At 35.5% G+C, this 25,725-nt stretch overlaps 1 protein-coding gene across 2 annotated transcripts in view; it reads right to left on the bottom strand.

Moving 5' to 3' along the window:
- Mdga2 (MAM domain containing glycosylphosphatidylinositol anchor 2) overlaps positions 1–25,725 on the bottom strand; it is a 730,093-nt gene that overhangs the window by 320,973 nt on the left and 383,395 nt on the right. Inside the window, exon 3 of one of the 2 annotated variants that reach the window (XM_034514333.2) lies at positions 3,528–3,702. In XM_034514333.2, coding sequence (XP_034370224.1) covers positions 3,528–3,702 — 175 coding nt within the window. The remainder of the gene's footprint in view (positions 1–3,527; positions 3,703–25,725) is intronic. The other variant, XM_076941824.1, reaches the window with a different exon arrangement.

Genomic DNA, 25,725 nt, shown 5'->3' with positions numbered 1-25,725 from the left:
GGTGTCAACCTTTTGGCTACTTTCAGCAAAAGATTACTACAACACACAAACACACTTATATATTACTCTAAGTCAAGGGATAAAAGACTACATAATTTAAGATTAAAGCTATACAATAACTTAGGTTATAAAAGCTATATGGTGTCATAGTTACTTTTTTATTGGTGTGAAAAGATACAGTGACAAATGCAACTTATAAGAGAAAGCATTTAGTTGGGAATTAAGGGATGCTCCCACTTCCAGATGGATATCCATGACAGTCCTGGCAGGAGCAAGTCAGCAAGCTGGAAGGCCTGGCACTAAGGCAGTATTTGAGAGGCTACGTCCTATCCTTACAAGTTAGAAAGAGAGAATGAGAGAGTCAGCCTTGGGTGTGCTTTTGAAACCTTAAAGACCATCCCTGGTGACACAGCTCTTCAAAGGCCATGCCTCTTAATCTTTCCTACAACAGTTCCATCAACTATGGATACAGCATTCAAATATATGAATCTTTGTTGACCATTCTCATTTGAACCTTCACCTAGAGGAAATTAAAGGTATTAGAATGCTGCTGTCTTAAATGCTGGTTAAACTCAAAGAGGCTGAGTACACTGTAGGCAGCATGCCAAATATTAAGTGATGTCAAGGCATATTAACTTTGCTGTGAGGTTCAGTGTCTTTGAGTGTAAGAAATATTTCTGTAGAAGATTGTCACTACACTCTGAACTTTTGCTTGTTTGTTGTTGTCTACTGTGCTATACACAGGGGACACCATTATGTTATCCAAAGTAGGAAAAAAAAATCAAAAGCAAAGGAAAAAAAAAAAAAAAAAAAAGGCCAACCAACCAGGAGCTGAAACTTCTGAAGATGTAAGTTAAATTGTTTATGTCAGGAGATTTGTTACAGTGTGGAAAGTTTCCACATCATTGCTAATTTAGTCATGTGTTTATCAAGAGTGATGGAGTGTGCTATAAATTAAAAAGATTCATGTAGGGAAAGGAAACATATGAACTTAAACACTTTGGCTTTCACCTAAAGTTATATTTTGAGAACAGATTTTTCGTTAGTTATCCTTACGGTGATATATTTTTATCACTCAAAATCCTTTAAATATGCTATAAAAGAGAATTTATTCATAGCCTTATGAATAGGCATAGTTACGGAAACAATACCAGATTCTTACACTGTATATTTATCATGAGTGTATCACCTGGAAAATTCTTCCCAATGAGATGTTACATTTGTTCATAGAATCCAAAGTTTAATGCTATTTTCTCAAATTTAGATGTCTATCTCATTGATTACATATCAGAAAGTCACAAGAAATAATATAACTTAAGTATGGAACATAAGCAGTGATATTTCATCCATATCATATAGAACAGATCTTTGTGAAGCTCAAATTATATCTAAAATCCCCAAAGGAAAGTCAAAAGGAAGAAGGTAACATGGCTACATAAGGTTGTTATGCATTTTAATAAACTTGGGATGGAAAGGGTAGCACTATCATCCTAGGAATTAGTACAGTTTCAACTACTTAGGTATAACCAGGCTGAGTACCAAGGTACAAAGTAGTAACACAGGATGGTCCTGAAAGGCTTAGCCATTTACAATTCCTCAAATATTATTTCTTTCTTTTCCTATATGAGTTTCTAAGCCTGCAAGGCAATATTTTATTACTATCAAGTCCTTATGTTAGCAGTGTAGTCAGAAACTCTTATTCAAAACTGATTGCTACTGTGCTTCAGAAGGTTTAGGATTTCATTTAGGAAAATCCAGTACCTCTGCTATATGATAAATAAACCACCCAGCAGGACTGAAGGCTATATGCTAATCAAACAAATTTCATGAACAAGATGTGCTTGTCCACACAAAATAAAGTAAATAAAGAGAACATTAAAAATTTAAATTTCCTATTCAAGGAGTTTCCAGTCACGTTTTACTACCAACCTTTTTTAGATAAAGCTGCCAAGCATTCCCAAAATAAAGCAAGGCAAATCAAAAAGAACCATGTATTCACTTCTAGAACATTTTAGATTTTTGCATTGTTTTTAAGATACTAGAGATTTGTACTTAAACTTTCTGACCTGCTATATCAGGAGATAACAGAATTAATAACTAAATTAATAACTAAATTAATAACTAAATCACAGAGTATTAAATTTATGCAAATCAAATTTAGTTTAATTTACAATTATACTCAGCTTTATGGAACATATGTGGAGGTTTGGCATTTGACCTTGGATGGAAAGCATGCAGGTATGGCAGATGAGTTGAGCCTGCCTGTATCATGTCAGTGTATGTCCTGGGGTTAGGAGATCCTGACAGAATGGAACACAGGCTTGTGTCATAAACAAGAGGGCAATGAGAACTTATCTGTGGAAGATGAATCATGGATGCTGTTGTCACTATTTCCTTCCTTATTGTCTCCATAAATAAATGAGCCCAGCATAGGCTCCGTGAATAGACCATTGATAATTTCTCGCCTCATCCTAACTATGTAACACCTGCACTATTGAAAGAACAGGAAAGGGGAATAAAAAGAAAGCAGGCTGGAAAACAGGAACTCCTCAATTGTTATTATGTCTGAGTTACTTTAAGGGGAGAAAAATGCATTCTAATATTAGATATTTAAAAATAAGTTCCATTCCTTGTGAAAACAACAGGAGTGCCAGATGAACCTGAGTAAGACCAAACTGAATGCAGGTGCTTCGTTTCTCTGTTAGGCAAAGACGTAAAGAGAGTGGAAGACTCTAAATGCTCTAAAGGCTCTAAAAGGAAAGAATATGTGACAGAAGGCAACATGTCAAGCAACAATCTCCAGAAGGCCCTGTGCATTGAAGATCAGTGATGGTCACCTTACATGGGGATGCAGATAATAGTGCTCACATAAAAAGTGTGCATCAAAAATGTTTGTTCACAAGAAAAGCGAATAAACAAGTCAGAGTACATTACTGCAAGATCCTTTCTTCATAACATTCATTAAGATATAGATGTGCATGTATGCAGTTACATGTACACATAAAAGTATATGTATATGTTTGTATACAACAAGTACAAAAAGGCTACTGGTGTTACTGATCATATGTACCATATTATTAATGTGATACTACAAACCATCTCCTAAATATGCATCATATCATAAATTATGAAAATTTGAAGTGAAATTTATTTTCTCAAAATGTCTTAGAGCAAGTTAGGAAATAGCTCAGTTGATAAATAGTTTTCTGTACAAGTTCAAGGCCCAATTTGGCTTCTCAGAACCCATGAGAAAATGTCAGGTACGACAGCACACACTTGTAGTGTGAACCCAGTGAAAAATATCTGAAGTTGACCTTTGACCTCTCTAGATAACCATCCGTGTGCAGAAGCACAATAGAAAAGGACGTTTCTTAAAAGCACAATCGCTATCCTATAAAAATTTCCTGTCACAATTAAGCAAAAGATATTTTTTATGTCACAATTAAGCAAAAGATATGTTTGTTTTCAGAAAACCATAGTTAAGCATAGAAATAAATTAGAACAATAGTTGGCTGAGGTTTACTTACAGTACACATCCACTCGGATTGACTTTATTGCTGGGGACCCCAAGCCATTCTCTGCTTTACAGTAATATCGGCCTCCTTGGTGTCTCTGAATGTTTGTAATTCTCAAAGTCTCGTTGAAGACACTTGAATCTTGGAATCTGTCAGAGGCACTTCCTGCTGTTTTGGTCCACCTGATCTGAGCAAGCATCAACAAAGATTGTTACTTTAGGTTGGTTTTCCACAGACAATCAAACAGCAGTTAGTTATCTGAAGAGATGCCTGTAGAGCCACTGTTCCCCTTTCCCATCATGTTAGTGGGAAATTAAAATATATGTACCCAATTGAGTTCCAAAATTGCAAGCACCAATGTCTTCACTTTAGAGTGCACATTATTTCTATTCAGCTGCATGGAATTTATCAATAGTCCAATCAGGTTGAACGCAAAACATGGTGGAAACATGATTCAGTTTCTGTGTCTATTGAACATTTCAATTTTTCTCATACATTTCTGAACTTTTGTAAGTACTTTCTATTATTTACAAGAAATAGACTCTCATTTCATTTTGGACATGCTTCTTTTTTTTTATCTAGAAATTTCTTGTTGGTTTAGATAATGTAGGCATATTACCATAATGGCTTATTGAGATTATGTATAATTTTATACACCTGGTTTTTAAAAGAGTTTTTTTTTTTTATTTAATGGCTTTGCTTTAATAAGCCTACAAATGATTCGCTATTTTGAAAATTGGAATTCACTTTACATCAATAATTATTTTCAAAAATGTGTAAACTTTTTCAAGGAGTGCAATCCTATTAAACTGTCAAAACAATTTGAATATCTAAAACCATCCATTATAAACAATAGCATTCTTTTAAACACAGCTGTGCGCAACAGATTCTGTGTTTGCTAGCAATTACTACTGGTATTCAACTTAAATTTTGTGTGTTTTCATATATAAAACCTGAACAAAGCCACATGCTGATACTGCATAGTGTTACAAGACAGAAAATGAAAACTTGTTTCTGATTTTTTCTTTGCCTTTTGTGTATAAATCTTTTGAAATTATTTAGGGTTTGAAACAACCAGTGGAAATACTTTGCATAAGTATTATATATGTTGAAACATGGAGAAGCTGAAATAGGAGCTTTCAAGCTTGAAGCTGTATAATGCCACTCTTCGTAATATTACTTCCACACATTATTCACTAAATTCATAATGTAATGGCATTAAGCTGTCTTTAAAAAGTTTGTCCATAGCACGATAAGTATAATCATGTTTATTCTGCACTATAAATGTGACATTACCCAGAGACCACTAACCTAAAATAAATAATGAATATTTATTCAAATCTTTATGTACGAATGGAAAACTTCATAAAGTAAATGTACAATTCATAGCCAAGCAATTTACTAGATATCTTATCTGAACAAACTGTAGATCATGATTGTTCTACTGAGATATCTAGCATTTTGTTTTCCTTTAAATTTTAATATCCACAGTTAAAAACTAAGAACGATTTAAACAAATGATATGTTTTGGTTTGGGGTAGAGAGCCTTGCTTTATTTAAGAAAATATATTGTTGTCTTTAGTCTAACACACATTAAAATTCTAGTTGTTATATAGCAGTTGTTGAAAATATTTCAATATCACGTTAAAGCTGATGTAGAAAACTATATGTTTCAGAACACAAAAGGTCCTAATTAAAAAGTTAAAGAAATGACTTAGGTTTTTTTCTCATTTGTAACTTATGTTGTTAATATACATAATTTCTTTGGACAAAATTGTTTTAGTACTGCATGTGGTTAAAGACAGATGGAAAAGTATGTGTGAGAGACCAGGAAGAGGAACGGATGGAGGAGAGAGTGGCAGTCAAGATACAGAGAATCAAGACACATTTTCTTTTTCAGGGCATTTGTATATAGTTTTAATGTGTGCTTCAGAAGTGATTACAACAGATTTATTGAATACTAAACCACATTTGTAACCAATATTACCATATTCTGATTGGAGAGTTTTTATCTTATGTCCAAAGAATCCAGTCCATTCACAACTCACAAGCATCTCCCATTCATGCAAACCACTCTAGGATTCTGTCTCATAACTTTGCTATGTGCATTTTCTTCATTTCTTCCTCTTAGAATCAAGAAGAATATTTCTATCTACTCCATTTAACCACTTATTCAATTTGAAAACAGTGTCTTTTTCAATTACAGTAATGACTGTTATTCATATACACGGGACTCAAAAGATTGCTTTGTCTACTTTTGAAAGATTGCTTTCAAAATTATCCATACCTCTACCAACACACTTGTAGAGTAAGACTGTTAGAATTCTTCCACTTTATCTTTATATCACTCCGTTTTTTGTCTCTCTTCAAGAGATTTTAGGATTTTTTCCTTCCCCCTGTACTTCTAATTTAAGATTTTAATGAAAAAGAGAAGAAATAAGCAGGATTTCTATGAGATAATAATCCTAATTCTGAAAAAATATCACATGAAATTTCATAATTATATTCTTAGACTTTTTTCATATTGTAAATTCAAGGACTAATTCATAAATAAACCATCTTGAAGGATTCATTCTGGACAACTTGTTACATATTAACATCATTTTTAAAATTTTTATCAAAGTAGGTTTCAGATGAAATGGAAGTGTATCTCCTACAATTCACTTCTTTGCCCTCAAGCTATGTATTCTATTTACCTTTATGTGGCACCTGGTCTGTGGCGGTTAGAATAAGGATGACCCCGTTGGCTCATATATTTGAATACTTGATTCTCAATTGGTAGAACCATTTAGGACGGACTAGAAGGTATAACATTGTTGGAGGAGGTGTGTCACTGTGTGTAGGTTTTATAGTTTCAAAAGTCCATGCCATTTAACAATTCACTTTCTCTAAATTCTTTTTTTAAATTTATTTACAATATAGATGTCATCCTGTTTCCCCATTTTCTCTCCCTAGAAACCCCTATCCTATACCCTTCTTCCTTTATGCTTTTGTACCATTTTGATTACATGCATGTATTAACGTCAGTTCTAGGTTGAGGGTCTAACAGTACAATAGATGCAAATAGTCAAGAAACAAGCAAGACAATAATCACAAATAGTCAAAGAAAAGCAAGGCATTAAACCCAGTTATGTGAACACTCCCGTGATCACTGTTTCTAAGGGCTTATCAGGATGACCAAAGTATCTGGGCCTACTTCCCTGTCATAGCCCAAGGTCGTTTTCATGTCTGAAGCCTACTTCCTTGTTCTAGCCTAAAATTTAGATTCCTGCCTGAGATTACTTCTTTGTTTTAGCCTAAGATTTAGATTCCTGCCTGAAATTACTTCTTTGTTCTAGCCTAATGTCAGATTCCTGCCTGAAGCCTACTTCCTTGTCCTTGGCCAATGTCATATTCCTGCCAAGCAGCATATTTCCATGTCTTTGGCCCATAAGACACATTTTTTAAAATCACAAATCACTGAGACATTTTTTAAAAGTTGTTGAAGATCCTAAATCACTTTGTTCTTTTTGACTTGCTTAGCAAGGTTCATCACCACTGAATTCGCAGTCAGGAAATGAAAATCTAAATGTGCTTCAACAGATAAATAGATACTAAGAATGTGGTAAATATACACAGAAAAATATTTTTTCAGCTGTAATTATTTATTCATTTATTCTTTAAAAACAATATATTGTTAATCTACATGATCCCTGTTTTAGACAAATTGTTAAAGCTAAGCCATGTTAATATAAATAATCAGAAAATTATATTTTCCAAGACAAATGAGTGACATGGTTTATGGTGCTGTGACTGTCTTTAGTGTCAGTTTAGCGGAACCACATAAGCCAGAATCTTATATTAGCTCCCGCACATGGTCTATTCAAGGTGTTTTGTTTGTTTTTTACAAATATACAAAGAAAATCTGAATCCACGCTCATATTTAGTCAGAAAGGCATGCCTGTTCAAAAGCCTTTTCAGAGAATCATGCATCATCTACACTAAAACTCCACGGTATAATCGAAAACCACATGGAAAGACTTTCTCTACTCTATTATATGAAGACCCATCAGTCACTTTTGCTGTTTGAAAGAAACTTTTATTCTGCATTATTTTTTTTTAATAGTGTACATTAGTCATTTGGAAGTTACCCACTGATCTATAAGGGTCTGAAAAAAGTTTCTATTACCAAATTTTCCTATTGTAAGATGCAATTGAAAGCACATATAACAGTTCCCTCACCAGTCTCTTCATTAGAGCCTTTAAATGTTGAAATGACATTATATTAACTTTCTCAAATTATTATTTTCTCTTATAACCATAATATATTACATATATTATATATATTATATATTGCAAAATTACAATATATATTATATATAAGATATTATAAAATATAAATCTCAAATACACACATATACACATAAAATGGTCATTATATTCATCTAAAAATGTTTAGAAAATATGCAAGTCTGAGTTACCACATTTTTAATAGTAACCACTCTTTTAAATAAATATTGAGGAAAAGAAAATGGCTACTGCATCAAAAACACAACTACACAAATGTCTTTACTTTAGAGTACCAGTTTTTGCCAGCAAAACTGCATGTAGATGCTGTAGATAAGTTTTTTGTTTGTTTTTTAAAGACATCTATTTTGTCACTCAGAGTAGTAAAAGTATTCAAGCTTCAGGAAGTTAACACTGTTTGCTTTTGTGGATTTACCAGATACATTCAAAAGCATTTAATTTTATGGAAAGCATGTGTTAGTCACGGATAAAGGTTGGTGTTAAGTTGATATCAGAGCTTTTGCTTGAGTGACATTGGCTCACCACTCAGTTGCTTTGCACCATCATTGCAAAGGCCACACAGCAACAAAATCCCCGATAATCACTATAAGGATCACAAGCCGCCTCCAGAGAGATTTGCAGCTACCACCTTGAAAATACTTTCTATTACAAATACAAGGACAGTAGTCACACAACAGGAGATATGGGACATCACACGGGTGGCATTGTAAAGAAAATAAGGGAAGACTTCACAAAACAATGTGGAGATGGTGGGATGTACACATAGAAGGAGGAAAGGGCTGTTTGTATAAATTACCTCTTAAGGTAAGAGAAATTCTAGGTCCAGTGAAGCTTTAAATGTAGACAACTGATAACAATCCCTAAGATCAAATGGTAGAGTGTGTTACAATGCTGTAGTATCTAAGACTTAATCTAAGATGCTCCCAAATATTAAAAAGAGTAATTCAATGAATATACCAATCATTTTAGTCATATAGATCAGAATATATTACACACAACGTCAGAACTCATGGATAACATTCAATAACATACATATATATCATTTATAGTGTAATTAGTGAATAAAAATAGCAAGATTAGAAAGTTGGACTTTAAAAAGGAAACACAATGAATATGAGACAGGTGAAAATTTTCTTAGCATTTTCACCGGAAATATATTAAAAAAAAAATCAGAGGAAATAAAGTTTGTCTCCCAGTCAGAAATGATGATAACCTAGGAGGACTTCAAGAATAAAATGGCAAAAATTCTTTTCATAAAACTTCATGAACAATGGGACAGATGCAAATAGTCTAACTTTAACTTAGCAATTGTCTAAATACAATTTATATTACTGCTCTATTTGTATAAGAGCAGATAAAATGAACCTACTGCAAAGATTAAAAAAAAAAAAACCTGAGAAAATAGGCCAATTGTAGAGTGCTTGCTTAATAAGCTTCAGGTGCTGTGTTCCATTTACAGAATCAACAAGGGAGCAATCATGTGTAGGACTGGAATCACAGCCAACTACCCAGGGCTACTGAAGTCAAGGATCTAGGAGATAAGCATACCATCACTACTTTATTAAATTGGCATCCCTCCAAAATCTATTCAAAATACTCTATATCAAAAGATAAGTGTAGTCCTTACCATGCATCAATGAAATGTCTCTTTGAAACAGAGACCATTACAGAAAACTACAACCAACTATAATACAGAGTTACAGAGCCTAGTTACAGAGTTGACATGTCCGCAACATGACTTCTGAACCTAAGAATTCGGGATCATCAGAATGATTGTAAAAGTCAAAGAAATATGAAGTTTCCCGTGAAACATTCTCTTAAGAAATGTCAGAAGCTACACCGACAGTCTCACTAGAATGACTGCCAAAACATGACCTGAACAAAGGGGACACCTATAGATGTGTTAATATGGACAGGGAAAGCTCATGAAGCCTCTGCTCTAGTGAAAGAATTACAAGCAACTAAGGAAAGCAGAGAGTGGAGCAATAGTCTCCCCCATGGGCAAGCACACAAACTTGTTATCTGATGCCAAGTCATCAGCCCAGAAAGCATGTTTATAAGTTATGTTAAGCACTTTGCAGACTGAGGAGGTTGTATTTATGTAGTGTATGCATGCGTGTATGTGTGTGTGTGTGTGTGTGTGCGCGCGCGCGCGCATGGGCATGTGTATTCAACGCCCGTCAGTATATTCTTGCTTTTATATTAAAATAATTCTAAACTAAAATTATTTAAATCAAAATTAAATATTTTATGGGCTTTTCATCCTAGTTTTGCTCCTGTATATTGAATAAGATCACAGTTCTTGATGCTTTGCACAAGTTTGGTGTTAGCCCAGCCCTCACAAGTCTCAGTTTTGGAAGGTCTTGAAGACAAGTTTTCTTGTTCTCTCCCAAGAACTGTGTGACCTGACCATCCAGGGTACTGGCTTTGGCTGTTGGTCACACATAAACCAACCAACCAACCAAACAAACAAACAAACAAAAAAACCAAAAAACCAAAAAAAAAAAAAAAACCCACCAAAACCAAAACAAAACAACAAAACAAACAAACAAGGCCAACTTTCTCCCCCATACTAGGATTATAACTATTCTATTCCTGGTTGGCAAAGCTCCACAGTAATAGAGATGTATTTCTCTGATTCAATGTTACAATGAGATTGCCTTCCATAACAAATCAGCTGCTGTTCCAAGTAAAAAGGGATCAGAGCAAGCGAATCTCTGTGACTTTGAGACTAACCTGGTCTACAGAGCAGGTTCCAGGACAGCCAGGGTTACACAGAAAAACCCTACCTTGAAAAAAACAACAATAACAACAACCAGAACAAAATGATAGACGATAAAAAAGGAATATTTTTCTGTTAATTTGTTTGACCTTTAGTTCTGTTGTATAACTTCCTTGAGTCTGATAATTAGAGAATTCTGTTTTACCAAAGAGCATACATGGGCTGGTCTGTGGACCACAGAACATTTGTAGCAAAATATATTCCTTGTCTGGCCTCAGTGAGAGAAGACACAACTAATCCTGTATACACTTGGTGCCCCAGGGAAGGGAGATGCTGGGGGGTGTTGAGGTGGTAGTGGGTGGGTGGGTGAGAGGGGTGGGAGAATAAGGAACACCTCTCAAAGGCAACGAGGATGTAGAATGGGGTGAAGAACTCTTAGAGGGGGGACCGGGAAGGGGGCAGCATTTGGAATGTAAATAAATAAAACAATTTAAAAAGATTTTAAAAAATAAGTTCCTGTATCTTTGAGATTATTCATTGTTCTTGTGTTTAAAATCCTGTTACAACTGTACAATATCAGACATTTTTAAATAGAAAGAAGAGAAGAAAGAAGATTCACTTAGGGTTCAGACTACAGAACCTAACATAGGGCAGGGCTGTTCCTAAGAAAACATCCTGTTCTGACTCTTGATGTCATGAAGTCACTAGAACAGTAAGTACTGCTTTAGATAGCTTTAAATAAAATCATTGTTTACTCAGATAATTTTAGGAAAGCATTAAACATCTAAAAACACAGATCACAGGATAAATTGTCTGGTTTTAATAACCATATTATACAGATAGTACACAGAGAGCATGAACTGAGAAGTTGGCATTTCTGAGACCTAGTTTCTGTTCTTTCACTGATACCTAACATACTACATGAGGGCTCATAAACTAGAATTACTTTTTATTAGTTGTTAATAAGTAAATCCAAATATACTTAGGACAGCCTATAGAGAGGAAGCTAAGTTTGCCAGAAAATTGTTTGGGCTCCGAAAGCACATTCTGCAGCAGCAAATATGGCCAGAAAAGGAATAAGGTAAAACATCAACTAAGCAGCATAATTATCAGAAAATTTGGCACCAGAGTCATGAGAGACTGAACCTGAAAGTCCACTTACAGAATATCAGCTTGAAAGGGTATAAAGGGATAACCAGGATGGCAATTATGAGCAGACAGTATTTATTAGAGCTTTGAAAATAAAGGTTATCCTCATGTCTTGTGCTGGTATCAGGGAAAATTACAGAGAAATAAGTTATCTATAAATTATTTAGAACAATAAATAGAATACTGAATGGCACAGGCTCTAGATAATACAGGTTAAATTTTTAATAAATTGTATCAGTCTGCAATGTATTATGGAACCATGGTACTTGCTTCTAATTCTGCTTTTGTAAGAACTGCAATTTTCTGACAAGGTGATGAAAATTTAACCTGAAAATTTCTATGTACAGTGAATAAAATGCTGGATATTTTATTTGTCCTAAAACCGGACTGCTAGGGATAATGATTCCTGCCGTGATTATATATATGACACCTACACTTAATATATGGACTGAAAGCATTTTACCCATTTGTGTGTATGACACATACACATACACACACTCACTCACCTACATATACATGCACATACACATGTATCCATTCACATGCAGACATGGAGACATAAACACACAGACACATTCACATGCTCACATACAACATACAAAATACATTCTCTCTCTCTCACACACACATACAGAAAGGTATATATATATATATATATATATATATATATATATAGAGAGAGAGAGAGAGAGAGAGACTTACTTTGTTTCTGCTTTTCTTACAAACAGGAAAAATTATTTTGTGGGTGTGTTGGTGCCCTTAACCCTCTACTTCAGGGGACAGGAGGGCAATCCTGCTGGCTACAGTAGGTGGGCATTTCAGGTTCCATACCCCCACTGCTAGCTAGGAATCGCAGCTAAACTCACTCCCATCCTTAGGTCTCTGGCATATTCTAGAGACACTACCAAATCCTCACCCCCCACAAGTTCCCAATGTATATTCATTCTCCTCTCTCTCTGGTCCTCTCTCCTATCCCTCCTCACACCTGGTCTCCACCCCTACCCCCAATTTCTTCCCAGTCTCCTCTCCCACACTCCCTCCCTCCATGTACCTCCTGTGACTATTTTATTCCCCCTTCTCAGTGAAATTCACTTGCTTGGGTCTTTTTCTTGTTAAGCTTATTTGGGTCTGTGGAGTATAGTGTGGGTATCCTGTACTCTATGACTAATATCCACTTATATGTGAATATATACCATGCATGTTCTAAGGTCTGAGTTATCTCACTAAGGTAGGAGAGACTGAAGGAATTGACAACCAGTAATTGGCCCAATGTGAGACCCATCCCATGTGCAAACAATAATTCCAGAAATTATTAGTACTCTGTTATGCTTGCAGACAGGATCCTAGCATATCTATCCTCTGCAAGGCTTCACCAAGCAACTTACTGAAACAGATGCGGAGATACACAGCCCCATAAGCCAGAGCTCTGGGAGTTTATAGAAGAGTTGGGGGAATGATTGCGGGTCCCAAAGGGGATAGGGACTCTACAGGAAGACCAACAGAGTCAGCTGACCTGGACCCTTGAGAATTCTTAGCCTAGAAAATAAAATGATCTCCCATGACCATAGATGGGCAAAATTAATATTGTAAAAATAGCCATCATATAAAGGGCAATTACATATTGAGTCCAATTTCAATTAAATTCCCGCTATATTCTTCACAGAAACAAAAAAAAGAAAGAAAAAATTCACATGGAAATGTAGAAGATATTACATGCTGGAGGTCTTACAATGCATAAATTTAAGTTACCATGTAGAATCATAGTATTAAAATCAGCATAGCACAACAGTACAGCTATAAGCCAGCATGACTGTCGACACATTACTTTTGACAAGTGAAGAGGCAGCCAACAGAATGGAAGTAGATATTTGCCAACATATATTTGCAACATAATGTGGCAGAGAATTAGTACCTGCAATATATATAATAAACTATTCATTAAGAAAACAAACAAGCCTTCCCTTCCTGACATCCATATTAGCGTCTATTTTTGGTGACTGCAAATGGAATGAATCCCAGGTGGAATGGTCTCCATAAAACCTCTCCTTCAGATTCTGTCCCACACTTTGTCTCCATATTTGCTCCCTTGGGTATTTAGTTACTCCTTCTAAGAAAGACCTAGGCATCCTCACTTGTTCTTTCTTCTTCATGAGCTTCATGTCGTTTGGTAGTTGAATCTTTGTTGTTTCAAACTTTTGGGCTAATCTCCGCTTATCAGTGAGTAAATACCATGTGTGTTTTTTTGTGATTGGGTTACCTCACTCAGGATAATATTTTCTAGTTCCATCCATTTACCTAAGAATTTCTCGAATCCATTATTTTTAATAGCTGAGTAATATTCCATTGTGTAAATGTACCACATTTTTTTGTACATTCCTCTGTTGAAGGGCATCTGGGTTCTTTCCAGCTTTTGGCTATTATAAATAAGGCTACTATGAACATAATGGAGCATATGTCTTTGATATATGTTGGGGCATTTTCTGGGTATATGCCCAGGAGTGGTATAGCTGGGTTCTCAGGTAGTGCTATGTCCAATTTTCTGAGGAACCGCCAGACTGACTTCCAGAGTGGTTGTACCAGCTTGCAACCCCACCAACAATGAAGGAGTGTTCCTCTTTCTTCACATCCTCGCCAGCATCTACTATCACCTGAATTTTTGATCTTAGCCATTCTGACTGGTGTCAGGTGGTATCTCAGTGTTGTTTTGATTTGCATTTCCCTGATGACTAAGGATGTTGAGCATTTCTTAAGGTGCTTCTCGGCTATTCGTGTTTCCTCAGTTGAGAATTCTTTGTTTAGCTCTGTACCCCATTTTTTAATGGGGTTATTTTGTTGTTTGGCATCTAATTTCTTGAGTTCCTTGTATATATTTGATATTAGCCCTCTATTGGATGTAGGATTGGTAATGATATTTTCCCAATCTATTGGTTGCCGTTTTGTCTTGTTGACAGTGCTTTGCCTTTCATAAGCTTTGCAATTTGGTGAGGTCCCATTTGTTGATTCTTGATCTTAGAGCATAAGCCATTGGTGTTCAGCTCAGGATCTTTTCCCCGGTGCCTAGGTATTCGAGGGTCTTCCCCAACTTCTCTTCTATTAGTTTCAGTATGTCTGGCTTTATGTGAAGGTCCTTTATCCACTTAGAGTGGAGCTTTGTACAAGGGGATAAGAATGGATTAATTTGCATTCTTCTACATGTTGACCTCCAGTTGAGCCAGCACCATTTGTGATAAGGCTGTCTCTTTAGAGGTCCCCCAGAGTCTGACATACCCAGAGGCAGATAGTTGCAGCTAACCATTAATCTGATCAAAGCTTCCCAATGGAGAAGTTAGAGAGTAAACTGAAGGAGCCTAAAGGGTTGGTGGCCCCATGAGGAGAGCAACAATACCAACCAGCCAGAGCTCCCTAGGGTCTAAACCACCAGCCTAGGAGCACATATTGAGAGACACGTGACTCCAGCTGTATATGTAGGGGAGGATGGCCTTGTTGGGCATAGGTGGGAGACAAGGTCATTGGTACCTTGAAGGCTGAGCACTGAGTGGGGGAGGGGAATCTGAGGGTGCGGAGGGTGATTGGAGGGTAGGTGGGTAAACACCCTCATAGAAGCAGGAGGAGGGAGGATGGGATAAGGGGTTCCTGGGTGGTGGGGGGAATGCCGTAAGGGGATATAATTTGAAATGTAAATATTATATCTAATAAAAGAGGGAAAAAAAGAAAAGCAGTTAGAACCAACATCCTTAATAAAATGTCAGCCCTCTTTAAAAAAAACTATCTTGATACTAAAATTTGTTTTGAGAATTGTATATTGCAGAATGATCAGCCTTGGCGTATCTATTCAACAAGCAAGCTGGGCAGACCTGCTCAAACCTCTGAGGTCCAGGAATTCCATCTGGAGGCAGTGAAGACACAGCATCAGAGGCTTGTCAATTTTCCCTTCCCCCCACTCCTCTTCTAATATCTCAACGCCCATAATCAGCTTGAAGAAGCTAATGAAGAGTCAGCACCCCTATTCCCTGGGCTTTGGGACTAAGGTGGTAAATGTTGGGCTGTCTTTCTAGGGAAAAGTAGTGGTTTTGTGGGAATAGAGAGGAATGGCTAGGATTTATTGCATAGCCATAACCTATTAGTAGAAATCTGTACAATTATTATCAAGATGAAGATATAAATTCTTAAATGGCACCAATTTACTTTGATTACAAATTTTAAGGTTTTCATTGGTACGAGCTTCTTATTGATATAAAAGTGAAATGAATATTGTTACTCTCATAGGCATTGTACCAGTATAACACATTTAGGAATATAAGGCTTAGACCCAGTCGTTCTTTAACTTTTTTTTAACTGATTTGAGATCGACAGCCTGTGAGTTAAGGGACTATAGCAAATTCATGGCTTGGAGTTTATTGTTAGGGTGTTTTCTATGTTTTATTTAGAAATAGCTGAGTGGAGTTAACAGACAACAGTCCAGATTACCTTACATGGATAGTTGGTTTTCAAAACATCAGAAATCCACAGAATTGATGTGACAAACATTTCTGTATTAATGTTCATTTTGATTAGAGACCTGTCTGCTCCTGACAGCTTCCTATATTGAATTCTAAGAAGAAATTGAGCATCTTTGGAGTTACTCCAGTTGTGGTGAGACAGCCACTAGACAAGAAGTGCCTCTGTCCTTCTACAGGCAAATTACTGTCCAGAAAAGGACACACTCGCAGAATAGTCGACTGATTATATCTGCCTAGACAGAGTAATCAGCCCTTAATAATTCTGCAGCACTAAGGTCTGTCAGATGATCCTGGGCCAGAAGGCGGAAGTACAGATGCTCCAATGTTTTGTAGTAGATGGAGTGTCCAGGTGTTCAGAGGTCCCTATAAATTGGCTAAGTTTTAGAAGCTATGCTTTGTGCTTCCCACAATTATAGTTAACTCAGTCATTCTGGATTTCTGACGGGGTTGAAAACTTATAGCCTCATAGCTAATCCGGCTATTTACCTTGATAGAAAATATTTGAGTGGATGGTCGTCAGCTGACATTCATCCTAAAGCCAGGTTCAGAACTAAATGTTTTAGTTAGGATAGATGACAGAGGTGCTAGTTAGTCAACAAAATGATGGACTGGGTATTAGGACTATCTTGTACCTCACTGGTACAAATTGGCACAATTATGCTCTAATTGTATTTTGAGCGAAAAGTTTCATTTTAACAGGAAGGGTGATATGTAGGAGGAGCTAAGGTGGGAGCAGTACTGAGAGGAAGAGAAGGAGTCATAAGAGGAGGAGAAGAAGGAGAGGAGAAGCTAGGTGATGAAAGAGAGAAAGAGGGGGGAGAGAGGGAGGCAGATGTTCATGTATCTCCATCAGTCAAAGATAGTTGATATATCTAGGTTGGGTAGTGGGTTACACCTCTGATTGAACAATACTAAACTTATAAAGCCTATGATTAACATTTAAAAAAATGTATAAATGCAAAAAGGATAGGGGGCATGGTATAGGGGTTTTCTAAGGGGGGGGAATGGGGAAAGGGGATGACATCTGAAATGTAAATAAAATATCTAATAAAAAATGGAAAAAAAGAAAACAAACAAGCCAACCAAAAACCTGCATAGATTATCAAATAAAGAAATATTAATGCCTAATGACTACTTTAAAAAGTTTTTAATATATTCATGAGGAAAATGCAAGTTAAAACTTATTTGACATTCTATTATCATCCAGGCCAAGTGATTATTATAAAAAAATCAAGGATAGTCAATGCATATAAGATATGAGGAATAGAAATCTTTTGGTGGATGTGTAGCCTGATGTGGCTCCTATAAAAATCATTCAGAGGATCCTCTTGAAGGTAAAGATGTAATTAACATGTGATTCAGCTCTGCTAGTTCTGAGCTTATGGCTAAAGTACTCTATAGCCTACTACATCGATCTGTGGTAATAGCTGCTCTATCCACAATAACTAGGAGATAAGAGTCAGCCTAAGACATAAGTGCATTGCTTTTGATAATGCATATTCCATAATGGGTAAGGAAGGCTTCTTGTCAGAATGACCAAAAACAGGCTCAGTCTTGCTTATGAAATAAAAAAAAAAAAAAAAAAAAAAAAAAAAAAAAAAAAAAAAAAAAAAAAAAAAAAAAAAAAAAAAAAGAGGAGATGTGGAGAGCTTTTGGGGATCCTTGGCAGGAATCTGCTATTGGCCAAGGACAAGGAAATGGGCTTCAGGCAAGAATCTGACATTAGGCTAGAACAAAGAAGTAATTTCAGGAAGGAATCTAAATCTTAAGCTAGAACAAAGAAGTACTCTTCAGGCATGAAAATGACTTTGGGTTAGGACAGGGAAGTAGGCTCGGATATTTTGCTCTTCCTAATAAGCCATTAGAAATAGTGATCATGGAGTGATCACAGAACTTTGTTTATTGTCTTGCTTGTTCCTTGACTATTTGCATCTATATTATCGCTAGACCCTCAACCTATAACTGACCTTAATACATACATGTAATCAAAATGGTATAAAAGCCAAAAGGAGGAGGGGGGATGGGATAAGGGGTTCTAGGGAGGGGAAATGGGGAAAGGGGATGACATCTGTATTATAAATAAATAAAATATTCAATAACAAATTTAAAAAGGAGTCAGCCTATGTATCTATCAACAGATGAATAATGAAAATACATTAAAAGCAAACAGTGGAATTTGACTCAGTTATTAAGAAAGATGGATTTTTGAAGTTTTCAAATAAGTAAATAAATAAAACATAAAAAATTACATTGAGTCAAGTCTTGAGAGACAAGCACTACATGATTTCTCTCATATTTGGACCATGGCTTTGTTTCTGTAGTTTCGGGTATTTAGCTAGAGCACATTTAGAATCTAGGGAACTAGAAAAATCCCATCCATGGGTGGTGGTCTTACAATAGTGAAGGTAGTAGAAAAGAAATGATATGAAAGTAAAGACACCAAGTACTGGGAGTGAAGAAGATAGAGCAGGGATACAGATGGGGTTGAAGCAATGTGATGGCACAAAAGAAGCACTAGCCAAAGTGTATGAAAAAGGCAAATGAAACTTATTAACTGTAAGCTATTTGAAGACATATTAGTTAACAAATGACTGAGAAGGGAGATACCATGCAGGGTTATCCCATGCTACTTCCAGAAACTATTGGTGATCAATTAAGTTTTTTATTACCAGATGTGGCATGCCTCTTCATGAATTCTTCTTAGTTAGAGAGGACCTAGAAGCCCTCAAACAATACAAGTATTGTTAACAAATGCTAAATTTGTTGTTGTTTTTCAAATTGCATATGTAAATAAGTGTTTCAGAACATAAAAGATATTTTATCCATGCCATCTCAAGCATCAATATCATGAGTTTTTATTTATAAAAATTTCATAAAATACTGTGATAGGCTTAAGAGATAATAACTACTATTTTCTTAAGTTTATTCTGCCAATGTTTCCACATCCTTGTTACTTTGTATTTTTAGGCACTGCATTTCTTCTCACCTTAAGTTCTCCTTAGTCCATACTTAATATCCAGTTAATGCCCTCTAGTCCTCCAAAAGTAATTTTATCTGAAAGATTTTCATTTGCTACAACTTTTTTGTTTCCATAGCATCCTGCTTTTCTGGGAGTGTTCATAATAGGCATGAGGCACATAACTCAGGCTTACCTGCTTCTCTGAGACCCCTAACCCTTCTTACACTTAGCTTTCTGTATCAGTTATGGGGTCATTTGACTGTCAAGGGGAATTAGAACCTTGCTAATCTTAGGAGTTACTATTCAACATAAAATTATTTTTTGCAAAGAAATAATTATTGTGGCATAGGATAGTCTTGCCTTCTCCTTCTGGTTGGAAATGACCCCAACACCTAATTTATCTTACTGAATTCATTTTTAGGTATATTCTAAAATTATAATCTCACCCACCTTCTTTCTGAGCATTTCTTGCCTTCTTGTCTATTAGCAGATTCCCTAAGATCAAAGCCTTAATAAAAGCAGTAGCACTTGAATTAGCATATCAACCACTATTTCAAAGTGTTAGTCCTAGAAGACATTCCTTTTGTTCTAATGAATCCTAGACTCATTATAACAAAATCTTGTTTCTTGTATATCTTACTCAAAAAACTGAACCTCATATGTAGTAAATATTAAGAAAGGCATCCTGGATTGAATGAATTCCTAGTAGTACAACCCTGCTGACAATACCAATATGAATTAGATAAAAGCCCATCCTACAAGGTGTCCATAACATGACATAACATGATAGGCACCAGTACATTGAAATGTTTATCTCTTACTGCATTCTTCTTTAAATGAAGTACAGTCTATTTACATTGTAGCATATGGACAGTCATTTTCCAATTCGTCTTGCAAATATGGGATGGTATTTTAATAAGGTACTTGATGATGAGGGAAATAACAAAAGGCAACTTTTGTGTACCAATTTATAAATCATTACTGAATTTTAAAGTAGCATTAGATTGGATTAAAATAAACACAAATAAGTTTAAAACAGTGATTTCATGCAGAAAAAAGCATACAAAACAATAACACACACATTCACACATATACATTAAAAACATGTCAGACGCTATATACTATGGACTACGTCACCACAAATCACAAGAGTTTTAGAACTGACATAGACTACCAAGTAAGGTAATGCCGGTAGTCTATGTCATATCAAATAAAAAATAAAATAAAATAAAAATAAAGCCATATCAAATAGTTAAAAAGAATTTAATTATGATTAAAATGCAGCTATTCAACTTTAGTTTTAGCAGAGACTCAATTTTAAGAAACTATTTCATACCGGTAGGCAAATTCAAAAAAATGAAGATGTTCTTCTTTTTTTTTTTCTAAGCAAAAGCATTGAGCTGCTTCCTTATACCCCATTCCCTCTTGGTCTTTCTTGATGGCTTCTGCTCCTTCACTGACCTCTTCCAGCCCAGGTGTCTTGTCCTGTGACCTTTCTCCTTAGCACTCAATTTTTCAGACATCTCAAACACCACTTTTAAATAGTTTTGTTCAAAGATGATTCAAAATAATTACCATAGGTCAGACCTCCTGCCTGAATACCAGATTTTTGCCTACTGACTGCTTATCTTGAATCTGCAGCACAATATAGCAACACTTAACCTATCCTCCAAACTGGTCTTCCCATTCAGTCCCATACCAATTATTGACAATGTTTTTGTTCTTGTCATTCAATCTAAAAACTTTCCATGCCAGGCTACCTAGAAGTAAAAAAAGATTAAATAAAATCACAAAGTCATATCACTTATCAGTTTTAAAACACAATAAGTAAAACAAATAAAAAGAAGACGACAAACCAGTTTCTGAAATTATAGTTCAGCAGTCGCTCACTTGCCTAACACACATGGAGCGCTGGTTTGACTCCGAGCTTCTCCCCACCTCTGCTTAAAAATCAAACCAAAACAACCCCCAGATTTCTGATAAACGTAATTTGCTTTTTCTTGTTTTATTATTTATTTTTTCATGTTTTGGGGACATGTAACCCAGGCTGACCTTAAACTCACCCTATATACTGGCCTAGCTTTGAGTTCCTCAAGTCTCTGCCTAATAGAGTTGAAATTACATTACCAGCATGCTTCGGTGCTTGTGATAGAATTTAAAATAGGTTTTTATAAGTGATGAATTGCTAACATAGTCATTTATTCATTTCTCTTAGTTTTCAGGAATCTACGAGATCGCACTTAGGTTCAGTGATTCATGGTGGAGTCTCAGGACTCAGTTTAACATCACAGTGATGAGAATGACATAGTACAGATAAAAGACCCAAGGAAATAAGCAACGGGGGAAAGGGGTATAAGGAGCAATGAGTCACACAGGATAAGTTTAGTTCTCCCAGCACTGAATTATGACAACTCTTAGGAAATCATTAGAGACCCAGCTCCCACATCATTCACTGGGAAACAGTCATCCTCTACCTCTCCTATATGTGAAAATGTCATTCTTCCACATATAATACAAGAGCGTTCAGCATAAACGTATTACTGGCATAAGCAATTGAGGCACGGTGGGGCCCTGAGCAGTTAGTAAATGACAGATAATCTTGAAATTCAAATTTCTAGATGTCAGTGAAAGCTAGGCATCACAAGCAGGTTCCTCTGAGTGTGGTATCCCCAGGCTGTTGGGAGTAATTATTCTGCACATATGTATACCATGTTAATCATGTTAAACAGGTATCTTCCAAAAGTTCTTAAAGAAAGAGGGGAATAGACTTCATTTGTTTTCACCTATTTGACTATGGAGGTTTAAGAGCAAATGCTTTAGCCAGGTTTTCACAATCCATGAGAGGCTGCAGGTCAATTTCTAGATAGAAGTTATAGGTCAGAGACAGATCCCTAGGAGTGCCCTAGAGGCACACTCCAGTTCAGCATTCTTCACAACTAAACTTCTTCTCTCTCGCACTAAATCACACTTGCCTCATTTAAGCTAATGTATTTCTTCATTTTGAAATTAGAAGCCAAGTGCAATTTTATCATAAAATTTAGCCAAAATATAAGAAATATGTTTTTAAAATTTGGAGACATTATAAACAAAAGGTAGGTTTTATAGTGCAATGTAAAATAATGAAAGTAATACTATTCAGTATTTAACTAGAACTGGTCAAATAAAGAGAACTGTATGCACTGGGAATGTGGAATTTAAGCCATCTAAAAGATTTGAGTAACATCTCGGGAAAGAAGGAATAAACTACTAGTTTTAGAAATAGTTCAACTAAGACTTTAATATCCTCTAGTGGAATATCACAGTTTAAGCATCACTAAGTCAATTTTATGTAGGAGAGGCGCTGTAATGACACTCAGTATATTCCAAACACATTTTTAGTTGTGGTACTAGGAATAAATACAGGTGTTATTCAACTTTTATTATAATGCTTCTTCTAGAACTTTAAAAGGTTCCTTGACTTAGACTAACACTTTTGCTATTATTAATCAATATTGATTTTCCACAAAACTTACAAATGAAGGACTTTCATTAAAAACCAGAGTTGAATGGCATTCCATCTTCTTTTTATAGGTTTCTTAGGGGAATTTTTTTCACCATCATTCTCAATCTTGTTGGAAGTGAAGCAGTAATTTCTTTAATGTCTTTTATAATAAAATATAATCTAAATTAACAATATTGCATACACTGCAGAGTATTAGAAATGCAATAAAAAATAAATTGCTCTGTTCCAGTCACTCCAGAACAGCAATCTACTGAAGCTGTACTTACATTTATTCATAGGTAATCAAATGAACTCCTTGCATTTAAAGAGAAAAACAATGTAAAGCTCATACATTTATAGAGCACTAGAAATATCTGTGACACATACAGATTTGATATCTTTTTTATTATCTTTATAAAGATAATAGTGTAGATTCCATCTAGAATCAACAGGTAATTATACTCAGGGTAGGGCAGATTAGTAGCATCATTCTATTTCATGCATTGTAAACATAAATCCAAAATTATGTTCAATTGCCTTCAAAAAGATTATAGATGGAATCGTCTTGTCTCTTGTTCCTTTTATCTTTTTTTCTTATATAGACTCACTGTCCCATGTACACTATGGGAACAAGCATTTAGACCCCCACAACCAGGCAATATGCAGAGAGTAAAAGACCTTGGAATACTCATCTCTAAATTGGATATCTCCATCAAATTTCTCCCTGAATCCTCAGGGAACACTGAAAAAGACTCATGGGAAAGAATAGAAGAGCCAGAGGTGATGTGAAACACTAAGGCTTCCTAAATAAATGAGATTAGTAATGACTATATAGAGTCACAGAGTCTGTGTCAGCATGCACAGGGAGTGTCTTGGTCTGAACCAGATGGGTTCTAGAGTCAAAAAGAAAAGTAGACACATGCCCACATCTTTAATCCACAAGCCATCTCTAATTGACAAGCATTTATTATCTTATATTGTACATATTAATAGAAATATCACTAGAAAATAAATATAATTCAGATTAGACTTCTTATTAAAAAAACAAACAGCACAGTACATTAAAGTCATCTTATAATAGTTGTACATTTAATTTTCTCTAACGTTTTGATAGAAATATTTTCTTGAACATTTAATCACTTTAGCTAACTACTGTACATTTATAATATTGGTAAAATTGTATCTAATAAAGTAATGTTCATGTGTATAATCATTTGGATGTGCAATTATATGATTACATGATTATAGTGTATAATGAAATGATTAAAATCATCACTATCTTAATTATTTTTAGCACAGCATATTTATTAATGTCTCAAAAGACAAAAGATAAGCAATTCACTAAATCAATTGTCCTTCAAATAGCTATTTTACAAACAAGAGTTCAGGAGAAAATAACAGAATAAATTATGTGTTCTTCCAAAGGGCACAGTGATCTACTAATATTATGACATGACAAAATGTTTATTAACAATGAATTAACACACCTTGATTTAACTATTCCATTTATTACTCATACATTTATTATTTGTAAAGGTTTGTTTTGAAAGAGATTTTTTTTTTTGGAGTCACTGTCTTGAAAAGTAGCCAATGATATCCTCAAACTCAGAATCATTTTCCCTCAAACCCTTTCCCAACTAAGTGCTGGAATTACAGGTATGTACCACTATTATAGATTTACCTGTATATTTTGACTGGTGAGCAATTTTAAAAGAATCTTGCAATGCTATTAGGAATAGCAAGGTCCAGATCTTTTAAGAGGAACGATTGTTTTGTTTTGATCTTTTTCAGAAACCTCACTGAATGGGGAATGTGGAAAACTGGTATTAATACAGACACTGTAGGGTTGATATTATAAACTCTATTCTTCATAATCATTACTAAATGAATAGAAAACAGTACTTGCCACCTTAGTTTGGCTACTTTATTTAAAATGAAACAGAGTGTGAGGGAAATATTAGCATCCTAGCATCTTTGAAAGGTCCAAACACTAACTAAAATGAAGATGAAGGAGGAAGAGAGTGAGAAAAATTGTCTGCCCTAGAAAGGATAATAGGCCCTGAGATGAGGTCCTGTTTGACACACATAATGTTTGTTGCTGGGGATGTATGCAAGGAGGACTCTTTCCCTTCTACAGTTCTCTGACAAGATAAATATGCCCAATTTATTTATCTACACCATTTCCTGTTTTCTATTTGTCCTAATGTATGTCAAGAAGAAGAAACTCTCCCATATTTCAGTCTGATCCCTGAGTTACTACTGGCCAAACTGGGAGGAAATTTTTGAAAAGTCTAAAATAGTACTTGGAAACCACCGACTTTTCCAGGCAGTACCAAAAGTCCAGGGCAAAAGAGAAGAGGAAATCCAATGTTTTATTCTCGTCTGACCTCAGGGTATAAAAAGAGACAACTTCTCTGAAGGGAGATAACAGACTCATAATAGCAGAACTGCTCCAAGGATAAGTCTGAGGGACATCCTCCATCTTAGTAGCAAGAGTTTATCGTAGTTAGTGTTATCAGACCATGATTGATGGTGGTGATGGAAAAGTTAGAAAGTTGCATGGTATCATGAAAATTGAAGTGCTAAACCATACTTTCTTACAACAAATACATCAAGACAATAATTCGGCTAATTCCCTTTCTCAAATGAGTTCTTATTTCTGGGTGAGAATTGAGGATAGAGTATTGGCACCTTTCCCCACCCCATAAATGACTGCTAAAAGAATGAATAGCCACATCAGTGCCCTCTAAGAAGCCACAAAAACATATGCTGACCTCCACATTAGAAATGTGTTAAATACCTAATAATCAACTTGTTAGAATAATGTTTCAAATAAGGTATCAGGCAACATTAGCTCTTGTTTAAGAAGCTGCAGACAGTGATCAGGAAATCCCCCAAGTTGTGTGTGGTAGCACAGCATGGTGTCCCTGCAAATGCACTGTTTGTTTGTAAAATGTAACAGCCTTACCCACAGTGAATCTTTTAAGGTATTCATTTTGAATCTGTCTCTGACCCAGTTCGTAGAAGTTTGCTCTCAAGTCACCTATTAATATCTTAGGAGGGCACATAGACCAAATATGCAGTGCGCACAATATTCAGGTTCCTATAAAAAT

This window comes from Arvicanthis niloticus, chromosome 11, assembly GCF_011762505.2.
Source record: "Arvicanthis niloticus isolate mArvNil1 chromosome 11, mArvNil1.pat.X, whole genome shotgun sequence".
In the NCBI taxonomy this organism is placed as follows: domain Eukaryota; kingdom Metazoa; phylum Chordata; class Mammalia; order Rodentia; family Muridae; genus Arvicanthis; species Arvicanthis niloticus.
This window is presented reverse-complemented; position numbering and strand designations above follow the sequence as displayed.